The sequence below is a fragment of the Cydia amplana genome, chromosome 3 (assembly GCF_948474715.1).
Source record: "Cydia amplana chromosome 3, ilCydAmpl1.1, whole genome shotgun sequence".
NCBI classification, from domain to species: Eukaryota; Metazoa; Arthropoda; class Insecta; order Lepidoptera; family Tortricidae; genus Cydia; species Cydia amplana.
Genome location: NC_086071.1, coordinates 18,488,360 through 18,500,572, shown reverse-complemented (window position 1 = coordinate 18,500,572; position 12,213 = coordinate 18,488,360). Strand labels below are relative to the sequence as shown.

Here is a 12,213-nt window from a genome sequence, read left to right as displayed (position 1 = left end):
GGTTCATTGAAGTAATACGTCTACAAGTATTTTACTTGAATAGATTTCTGAACAATCATTCATTTCAATCTGTGACAATCATTTCTAGAGTATATTGTGATCGAATTCGATAGATTTTTGTTTACCATGAGCCAGATTAAGATTTAGACCCACTACGACGGTTTTTATTAGGACTTAGTGGTCATAGGTCATAGATAGTGTATCTATGACGGTTTTTATTAGGACCCACTATCTATGACGGTTTTCAGTGTTCCGTATAAATAATAACTGATTTGGAAGACCGAAGTGAACCTACTTTGTTCACTTCGGTCTTCCAAATCAGTTATTATTAGGTTGTTATCAATTTTACTGCCTCGAAAATGCAGAAATGATAGGCATTTACTCCCAACCCAACCGTCAAGGTGAATTCTGTTCGTCGTAATTCACAAATGAGGAGAGTTTTTAAAGGGTTTATTTCTCTATGGACACCGTACAAAAATAACCCCTTTTGAAAAGACACTCCTCAAGTCTGCTTGAATTGTAAGGTAAATTTATATAGCTCATGTAACAAAGATTAAAGTTTATTAACTTCCATGTCAATGAAGTAATGAAGTGTCATCATTTCATCAATGCTAAGCAGCAAATTTCACTTAAACAAATTTAGCCGCGAACTGATATGAAGTCATGGCGTGTGGAGCACTATATACTGACTCTATACCAAGTCAATGGCTGCGAAAAGGTTCGTTAGATTGCTGTTTGTATTAGGTAGCAACACCTACATAACATCTTGGATCTAAGTATTACTTCAATGTACCATCATGACAACTCTAGTCGCCTACGGTTAACCCCAAGGCTTAAGAATAAAAAGTTTATGTATACATTTGATAATTCACTATCAACATTTCCATTGTCAAATGTAGGGACCTAGTTTCTGCAATTAAAATACAGATATTTCAAGTTGTAGTCCATTTGGATGTTTTGGATGAAAAATTAGTTACGAGTCATTATAAAAAAATACTAAAGCAGATAAGAAATAGAAACATCACAAAGCTGAAAATCTTAATTTGCAATATTTTGTTATTAATAATAATTTTAAGGAGAATGTGAACTAAAACAGGGTATGAACTTCCAATGTGTTGCTTTAAATGGCCGAAATTTTAAATATATGTAAAGTAAGGACACTAAGCACAAATAATTTCGTACATTTTCATTTTCATTTATTTACTGCAATCCATGGTACATATAGGTTGTACCTACATACATTGTACCTGCCTGTTCCTATCTCTATCGCTCGCGCGTAATTATATTGCAGTCCCGCCCATGATGACGGCGGTCAACGCCACTGTGCGAGCGGGACAACAGTGTAATTATGCGCGCGCGATAGAGATAGGAATAGACGGGTCATTGAATGAAATTCTTCGTGCTCACCGTTCGTACCTTAGTGTTATGAACAAAAAACATGAATGTGCAATATTTTTTACTTTTATTAACAATTGTTACCAGTTCAAAATATTACAAAACAGTATTCCATTTTACATTTTAATCGAAGTATTTATGTTATAATTTATGGAGTTTAAAGTCGTTAAGGATTTAAATGCAAAAAATATATCATGACATTGTAAATAATTTATAAGTAAATGTATATTTGTATGTTTTTGATCAATCATAATATTTAATATTAATTGTTGCCTGCAAAATCCAGAGTCGATAATAGAAACCAATATAAAAGAATTATGATAATATGCTATTCCGAAAGATTACAGTCGCCATCAGATATATCGGAGCGGCCAAGGTGTTCACTATATCTGAACATTCTGAACCAGCACTCGTCGATATTAAACTTTCGTGAGACATATTTTAAACTGTTTACTTAGACGACAACGGTTTCATTCACAACACATCGCCATCATGTCGCTAATAGCTAGTGTTGAGTCGCTCACTCGTGAGGCACCTCATTTGTACCACTCATTTTGTTAATTTGTCGCAGTACTTCGTACCGCAAAAATGTCTTACTTCACTCCTCTATTCATTTTACTTGATTCTAAAATTATCTTTCTCCTAAAAGTTCTATTCTTAACCTCCAGAATTGCACTCCAATTAAATGTTACTATTTATTTATTTATAAAGGAAGTGATGAATACATAAATATGTATATACATTAAATATTTTTGTCGCCGTTGGAATTAATGGAATAGTCGACGCTGAAAATATGCTAGTACCTCACCTCATTTGAAGTAAGACATTGTAACACCTCATTTTAGAAAATGAGGTACTCATACAAACTCATTTTAAATTGATGTCCTACCCATCACTACTAATAGCGACTAAAAATTCAAGTGAATGAAAGCGTTGTCGTCTAAAGCACTCGTCGCCTTGACAATAGAGGCGTGCTCAGATATTTGTGAGCACCTTGGCCAGTCCGATATATCTGATGGCGACTGTACCTAATAGTTGTAACGTTAATAAGTATTATAGTTTCAGTGGAATTCCAATAAGCAATACCATGTCTTGTAAATATTTAAATGTAATGAGAAGAAAAAAATCCTTTTAAATAAATAATATTTTGTATAAAACATGTGTGTTATTCTTTCAAAAATTACCTCATAAGAAATGAATTACAGATAATACCTACTTAGTTTTTTTAGCATTAGGACCACGGTAAACAATCTTGAGGTGTCTTTTTATTGAAAAACGCTTTAAAAATAGTAACTATTACTTATGAAACCAAAAGAATGTAAATATAAAGAATGTATAATTGTATAATATGCTATAAAATTCTTACTTACATATTTGCTATGACTTATTTTTATCTAAAGTGTTTTCCAATAAAAAGTCACGTCAAAATTATTTGACCTTTTTATAAACCTATAAAGACGAAGCATTGAGTCGAAAACAGCTAAGTTTTTATACCAAGTGCTTAATATTTAGTGCTAATATATGTGCGAGTATGCATTCTTACTGCCAAGGTTGTGCAAAGTTAGCGTGGTCAGTATACATTATTATTCCCTTTCTAGATAAGAAAGTGATAAAGATACAGATTTCGATGACTCATAGTCTATTCCTGTCATAAATTGCCATCATTTAAATAACGGGGAATTTCCGTTAGCTGGTAAGTATACAAACAATCCTACCGAAAACGAGTTTTAAATTGGTGTTTTTATAATGTTTTATGTATCGTCGCTTTTATGAATCGATGTTTAATAATGAGTTTATTTAGGTACTTTGCTAGAATATCACATCTATTTGAAAACACTCAGTGTGCATAAAATCGTTCGAAAGGCTGACCGTTTCATTCTTGTTTTAATAAAATAAAGCAATTCCAACAAAGTTTTTTAAGAAAGATGCAGTGTTTAAAGTTTTTTGGAGCAATACAGTTGCTGATCGTGTTTATAACAGTCCTCGTGGTTGCTTCGGATCCTAAAGATTGTGACGTCTGTCTGCGCGGGCGTTGCCTCAAGCAAGCTGCCTTCTTTGACAATATAACTAGACTACATAGCATAGCTACAACCATTTATCACAAAAACAACATAATGTACTACAGAGATGACAAGATCATACGTGCAATCAACTTGGATAACAATACCATAACATCAATACCAGTGTCAGACATTGTCAATTTTCATTTGACAATAGATGAAGAGACTGGTGATTTATACTATTATAAATTTACTGACGTTGACAAAATTTACAAATATGAACCTGAATCTGGCGAAACTAAAGCTATCGCACTAATAAAAGATCCAGATAATAATGTACATCTACACAATATATGGGCGCACAACGGTACATTGTATTTCACAAAAATAAATTATTATTATTCACGATTCATAGAAGGATTAAATTACCTCGACGGAACTGAGATAAAAAATATAACTGCTCTTCAAAACTTTGTTGTTAACTATTTGCTATTCGATACATTTGGAAATATGTACATCCGTGCTAATAGAAAACTTTACAAATTCAAAGTAAACGAAGGTAAAATTGAAGAATTGGCACCATTATACATCAGAGCTGTGATTATGCACGGGATCGTAAACGAGGAGCTAATTATTTTGAACATGGATACAAGCACAATTTACCAATTTGATGAAGTTAATAAAGATTTCAAAGAAATTGGTGCCTTTTCAAAGCCCAAATACTCAAGTCTACTAATGTTCGACAGAAACCATAATATAATTTTAAGTAGCTCAGCCGGTCTTTCATATTACAAAGTGTCTTCTGATCATTGTGATTATTATATAGATGAGAGCCCTGTACATATTTCTATAGCAATAAATGCATCAGAAATTTAATATGGTGTTTAATTGTGTGTGGGTAAACACTAAAAATGTGCACCACGTTTTTTTTTGTTTTTTAACCGACTTCAATTTCATAGAAGGAGGTTCTGTATTCGGGTTAGGCTATTTTTTAACCGACTTCCAAATCTAAAAGGAGGAGGTTATCAATTCGGTTGTATGTTTTTTTTTATTTATTTTTTATGTACGTTCACCGATTACTCTGACATCCGTGGTCCGATTTGAGTAATTATTTTTTTGTTTCAAAGGACCTACCTCCAAGTTGGTCCCATATTAATTTGGTTCTGTTCGGATGATGGGATCCATGAGGAATTGAGGGAACTCCTCAATTTTTAAAGTCACATGCATGGTGATTTGGGTGTTTTCTTAAGCAACTCGAGCATTTTCTCCCGAAAACCACCAATTTGATGAAGTAGACCTGATGATGATGATTGTTTTGATGATAATGACGATGATTTTTAAAAATGTAGTAATATTCAGCGATTAATCCGGCACCTGTGATCCGATTTGAGTAATTCTTTTTTTGTTTGGAAGAAGTTACCTCCAAGGTGTTTCCGTATTATTTTTGGTTCTGGTCTGATGATGGAATCCATGAGGAATTGAGGGAACTCCTCGATTTTTAAAGGCACGTGTAAAGTGATTTCGGTGTTTCCTAAAGTAACTCGAGCATTTGCTTACCTTACCATGAGTTCGACACTACCCCTGATCAGTAGCCATATCACAAGTTTGGCATTGACATATATATTCGCTATTAACGTCTTCGTAACTTACTTTTTATGCATCTCGCTCGCACTAATATGCCAGTACGAGCGAGATGCAAAGAAAGTAAGTTACACACACGCTAGCGAATATATTAATGTCAAACTCGTGGTAAGCTGGTAAGGCTACTGATCGGGGGTTAGGGTTAGGGATTAAGGGGTCGGGGACTGGCGGTTGAAGGGCTGATGCTTCAGGGTAGAGGGGTTCCTGGATCAGGGGTTGATGCGCTGTGAGGTTGAGTGATCGGGGGGGTTGAGGGATTGGGTCAGTGGCGGGGCGGAGGATGGATTTAGTGTAGTGATAGTGACAGGAATTATAATTTCCCAGACGGACTCGAGAAAATTCCTGATTACATATTTATTAAAGTAATAGGTACACGAATTTAATGTTAAACGTGATCTCGTTTTTCATTCATGCGTCGCGCTCTTAACAATGCGTTAAAACTAAAAATTGAAAAATAAAAACTTTTTACAAAAAAAAAGAAAACCGACTTCAAAAAGGATGAAATAAAATATTATCCTTTTTGAAGTCTATGCGTTACCAACTGATATGTTTGAAGTCGGTGCCAAGCCAAGTAGTAACAATACCAGTCAAAAATAATCTGCTTTATGGCTATAAATCCCATTAGAACTGTACTAACTATTGTAAATATTGTAAATGTAAAAATATAATAATAACTATTGTAAATGTGCAAGTAATTCTGTCTGCCTCTTTGTCGCCTTTTCATGGCTAAACAACTGAACTGCTTTAGGTGAAATTTGGCAAAAAGGTAAATTCCTTGAATTGTTTTATATTTTGAAATGTAGTCCTCTGGATAAGGGACGGGAAATAACTCAGTCCCAACCCCACACATTTGTAAGAAATGTTCTTTAAAAAATACGACGGCAAAAAATGCATTGGATTTACACTATGTGCCGACAAACATGGTACGGACTGCGCCAAGAAGGTTTGATCGTGTGTTCTTAGGTACAGTCGACGTCAAAGATATGTTTACACTTTTGCACCTTACTCCTTTGTAATAAGGCGAAACGTGTAAACATATTTTTAACGTCAACTATACCTACAGAAAGTACGTTCATTGTCGTCGTGTAAGACAATCCAACGTACATCCTTATTGAATCGCACCAAAATCATGGTATGCAACAAAATTTGGCTTGGCACCGACTTCAAACATATCAGTTGGTAACGCATAGACTTCAAAAAGGATAATATTTTATTTCATCCTTTTTGAAGTCGGTTTTCTTTTTTTTGTAAAAAGTTTTTATTGAGTTTAATAATTGTCACCTATATAATAATTAGAACCGATTCCAGACACAGAATTGTATGATTACAGTTAAAAATTAAATGTAACAGAAGTTACATCAGTTAATACGCAAAGCAGTACCCACTAGTTAGGTCAAACTAGGTATAGGTAGGGCATTGCTTAAGGGGCCCACTGATTGTTAGTCTGCCGGACGATATCGGCCTGTCAGTTGTTCGGAACTGTCAACTTTTGTTCTAACTGACAGGCCGATATCGTCTGGCGGACTGTTAATCAGTGGGCCCCTTGGATACCTAATGGTGTTAAAAAATAAATTCTATAATATGACTTCAACTGTATTTATTAAACCTATAGATATCTAGTAAGTATGTAGGTACATATATTGTTTACGGTATTTACTTAACACCTTTGGCTACAATAAGTGTGTAATCTACTTTTCTAGCGTTTGGTTTCAACTTGAAATAGTCCGCCATGAATTCGTCCCATCTCTTATTGAGATTACTGAATGGATTGATAGTCTTTACCAAACCTGAAAAAAAAACAAAAATAAATAAAGTTAAGTATAAACTTTTGTTTACACACCCACAAACACTCACACATACACACACACACTTTGTTTAACCTATTGGTTGAATAATTTACAACTAATATTAAAGCTGAAGGAGTTGAATATAGAGTTCCGGCTAATCCGGTTATATTATTATAGCGCTAGCGGTTTGCCAAAAAACGCTGCAAATGGTGTTAAAGGTATGAAAATCGGTACGATTGATCTTTAGGACATTTGAAACAATTTGACCCGAAGCACCAACAAATAGAAAAAGGACGACGTCATCTTTTTTTTACAGAATAAAAAAAAATGTTTAGAAACCTATTGTGTGTGGTATTAAACGAAAGGGCTTTCTGAGCCGATTCTAAAAATATAAAAAAGGAGGGGGGGGGGATTGTTTTTTTTCTTACTCTAGCAATACCATTTCAAAAATATACTCAATACTCAATATTTTATTAAAATTTCACAAAGTAATTGTACAGGTGGTAAACTTGTAAGCTAGGTCTATGTGAACCCTGTTGGGCACTGCAATATACTATTTACAATTCCAAGGATATATGTAAACTGTCGGGTTTTTTGTTGGTTTTAATAATAGTTGCAGTTTGATGTAACAGAAAATTATACTTTTTTCAACTTGATGTACTTTTCTTACTTTTTGATATATCTGCTTAATAATTTTTTAACATTATATAGAGGATATTCACAGTCACTTGGTATGTATTTAGGACTAATCCATTCAGTCATTTTCAATTTAGAGCAGTTAGAAGTCAACTGTGGATTGTGAAATTTTTGAACGTTTCTAATAATTTGTTAGACCAAGTATTGAAAATGTTACAGTATGTTATATATTTGTGATCTACTCACAAAGCCCTTTCATTTGGTACCCCACATGGTATGTTTAAAAGAAAATAAAAAAAAAGTTTGTACTGCCGACTTTATGACGTCACAGCAACTACCCCCGCTACTTTCGCACTTGTAATCTCATATATTTGTATTCAGGACATTACACTGAATGCATCGATACCATATTCACCCATATCCGAGACGACATGAACGAAAACTAACCTAAAGCCTGTGCTACCGCTGTACTATAGGAATATTAGGAATCCTCCTATATATATATATATATATATATATATATATATATATATATTCTCTATGTATCTTAGTTATGTTGTATCAAAGTTGTATTTGAATTTATCACTTTTGTTGCATGTACGTCTGCACCTAATAGTTATAAAAGTTAATTTCATACGAATGAAAGGTAAAAATATTTTTATAGCGTTGTACGGCACGGCCATTTTTGTCATTGTCAATCAAATGTCATTCTCAGCTACTGCTACTGCCATAAACAGTAGACAAGATGGCGCCCGTCGCTGCTGCAAAGGCTGCGTTCAGCTTATGATAGGGCCGTGTCGTACGGCTGCGATCGTGACCCACAAATGGTCTCACCGGAAGATCAGCGCTGACTTTCGAGTCAGTATTATGCTGAGGCGAGCCCATTTCGTGGTAAACTTTAACGCTTACCAAGTTTTTAAATATCTGTAGTTTTTAGTTATACTCTATTAGTTATATGTAATTTTAGTTTTAAGTTTATCACGAATAAAATACTTGATTCTGATTCTGATATTTATAACCGGGTCTATCGCGAATTTATGACCTTTATATCCGACGTTTCGACGCAGATTTCACTGGTCGTGGTAACTAAATTAGCCATAGACCCGGTTATATTATATGTTATATATTCAAAACACGAAAGTTTTAAGACTTTTAAGGTAAGTTAGGTACTTACTTTTAAAGGTATCGTCAGTGTCATAAGTATGCGTGTTTTCAGTGACGGTCACTTCAATTGACTTGAAACCTAGTGATTCCATTAGAGCAGCAACTTCGCTCGCCGGGTCCTAAAATTAGAAACAAGAAATATTTAATATTAATAATGCGTATTATTTCATTTCATTTGTTACACAATAATAAATTGCAATATATTTATACCTTCTATAAGAATTTATATTATGATCGTTATATTTTATATGACATCAATGTCATAACATAAATTTGCCAAAATTACAATGTCAAAAATTAAAAGAAATACAAAAAAAATAAAAACATAAATAAATGTCAACGTAAAAATTTAAACTTAAAGTAGGTACGTGTTGGATTGCAATGAAACTTTGCACATACAATGACAAGAAGTATATCCATGTCTGTAATTATTTTATAATATCTGGGAAGCCGAGATTCGCTCGGAAAATATATCAAAACTCGAAATTGCACGTTTTCCCAGAGATAAGACCTAGCTAGATCGATTTTTCGCCCCCGAAAACTCCCACATAGCAAATCTCATAGAAATCGTTAGAACCATTTTCGAGATCCCCGAAATATATATATATATATATATATATATATATATATATATATATATAAATAAATAAATAAATGAATATACAAGAATTGCTCGTTTAAAGGTACCTATTAGATAAATAGATATAACTCCAGCTTATAAAAAAATTGAGCAAATACAAGGTTTGTATGAAAAACTAAATTCGTAATAACTTATCCTATTGTAATTACAAATATTTAGAGCAATCTACATAGCTAGTCGTTTTAAAATGAGAGCGTAACTATGTTTGTATGGAGAAGCGAGCTTTCTGCGGAATCATAAATCAAATTTAAATATATCATCTAGCCGCCCATACGTCAGACCTTGCCAAGCAAAATGAAGTTTTATTTTGCCAACACAAAGTTCAAATTAGAATGGAACAGGAGGCCTTTTTATAGGTCTCTGGGCGGTTAGAGGTTAAAGGTCCTAAAGGCTAACCTAAAGTCAAACAGTACCATTAAAATTTTAGTCCATATATGTATACGTTCACTGATTATGGTTTCTCACTAAAAACTTCCTCAATATGAAGTTAAAATCCTTCGTCAGATATTTCATCAAAGTATTTACTTACCTAATTAAAATATTGTTTTTTTTTTTCATTAACTTATAATAAAATTCTTGTTTACAAATTTTCATGTTCCTATCTTAAAATAAAATTTGAACCCATACAAACTTTCTTCCCCTTTTTAACCACCTTAGAGGTTGAATTTCTCAAAATCCCTTCTCTTTTTTGTACATAATTATAAAAATGTAGCCTGGTGTGTAAATTTCAACTTACACGTACAGCTTTTGTAGTTTTGGCTCGGCGTTGATGAAGTATGTCAGGACACACGCATTTATACAGTGTGTAAATCCAATACGGGCGAATATTTAAACGGTGGTTAGCATAGGACCTAAAAAGTATATTCAGATACATTTTACTTAGAAATGCAATGAAAATTTTAACCATACAAAATAATTCGGCCCGCAATGTAATACACCACACGTTACGGGATACGAGCTTTTTAAAGTAACTGTCAACGCTTGTTAGCAGTTACAATAAAAAGCTCGTATCTCGTAATGTCATGTCATCTTCTGTTTCTTAATGTTTGCAGTACATTGCTGCTTGGTACATGTGAAAAAAATTCATTACGGAGTCATATTAAGTGTAACATTAAAAAACTTCTTAATTAATGATTAGAAGGGTAAATTCTTATACCTGGTTTAATTTATTGCCCGTATTGGACTTACACACTGTATATGAGTGACAAAAAAATAACATTAAGGGGCCCACTGATTAACAGTCCGCCGGACGATATCGGCCTGTCAGTTGTTCGGAACTGTCAACTTTTTGTTCTAACTGACAGGCCGATATCGTCCGGCGGACTGTTAATCAGTGGGCCCCTTTACGGAAAATAGCTGTCTAATATTATTAAAATATCATACCTGCGAATCATGGTAAGGCGAGATAAACATTTCGACGTTCTTAAGGTCTTCGGCCCACTTCTTTGTGAGGGAAAGAGCGCGAAAGATATCGTATGCGGGATAACGTCCAAGGAAAAGAAGAAGACAGCTGCCTCCGACCTTCAAGGAATCATAGATGTTTGTGAAAGCGCGCCTGTAAAAGTAAGGTGTTAATCGATATTTAATAGGTACATGCGTGTTATGGGCGTTATGGCTCTACACGATGGGCCATCATACTGGCCCACTACGTTGGCCAGCATGTAGAGAGGGTAGTGGTGTCGGATGGCTTATGGCGTGGCGGGATGGCGATAGGATGGCCACGGTGTCGGTTTTTCGTCCGCACATCAAAAGTAGTGGGCCAGCGATGGTGCGTACGCATCTACACATGGCTGACGTGGCCCATTCCATAGTGCGTGCTGTCAACCATTGCATGGCCATCTCGCTGGTCCAGCGCCTAAGCCATCGTGTGCCATATCTATACCTCTCCAAAAAACGGAAAAAAATCACGTTTGTTGTATAGGAGCCCCAATTAAATGTAAGATAGCTACTGGATATCAAACAAAATCAAACCAAATCAAATCTAAATTCATGTTATTAAATATTTATCATTCAAAATCATAATTTAAAAGTGAATTCTACCAGCAAACATTAGAAAACAACTCAAAATTTGCATTTGATTACTTTGCGTCACATGTGAATAAAATGCAATTTTCCTATCAGTTTATGAACAATCAAGAGAGCCTTTACCGGTTGGTGTGGTGAAATAGTACATTAAGTACATACATAGGGAGGTGAATTCGTGATCGCAGGTGTTTGTGGCCCGAACCGAGGGCCATAAATATGCGATCTGGGGCTTTACAAACAAATTACCGCCCGTAGTTTGTCTAAAGTTATACTTCTTCCCTTGGCCAGGAAGTGAGTTACGGGCCTAGGGTGACGTAAAAATATTAACTTACGTCTGCTGTTTGATCCTTTGTAACGTATACGAGGAGAATGCATGATCAAATGCTCCCCTCAAGTGTTGTGGTAATTCGTCCGTAATGTCCCATTTAATAAACTCAATCTTGTTAGTTCCATAGTTTTCATTTGCAAATTCAACCATTTTTGCACTTTTGTCGCAACCAATTATCTTTTTGTAACATATTGGCAGATACTTTTGCAATATATTTGTAGTCGTGCTCCCATCGCCGCTTCCAAAGTCAATAATATACGCATTTTCTTTCCATTTGTTATTAGTTGAGAATTGTTTTAAGGCTATATTTGCGTCTCGTTTGGGAAGGAAAGCGACTTGCCTGTATAATTGAGGAAAATCCATTTCCATGATTTAGATTTCTTTTTACTTCAAAAATATGTGTACAAGCCCGATATGCCTCTGTCTCTATCGTCACCAGTGAGCTAAAAAGTAAGTTCAGTCCATACAACCATCTTATATACTTACCTATTATCAACTTCCATTATTGAGAGGTCGAGGTCTCTTACTATCAGAATACAGATAGGTAATAATATTTAAAAAAGTCAAGAGTCAGGTTAAGCTATCTCTGCACCGTGC

General features: G+C 34.6%; 1 protein-coding gene across 1 annotated transcript; it reads right to left on the bottom strand.

The window, feature by feature from the left end:
* Positions 1-6,706: 6,706 nt before the first annotated feature.
* LOC134662978 (juvenile hormone acid O-methyltransferase-like) lies at positions 6,707-12,013 on the bottom strand. The gene is made up of 3 exons (XM_063519284.1): positions 11,621-12,013; positions 10,647-10,818; positions 6,707-6,823 (listed from the first exon to the last, which is right to left on the bottom strand). Exons 1-3 carry the CDS (start codon positions 11,983-11,985, stop codon positions 6,815-6,817), a joined length of 546 nt encoding a protein of 181 aa, XP_063375354.1. The 5' UTR covers positions 11,986-12,013; the 3' UTR covers positions 6,707-6,814.
* Between the last annotated feature and the right edge of the window lie 200 nt (positions 12,014-12,213).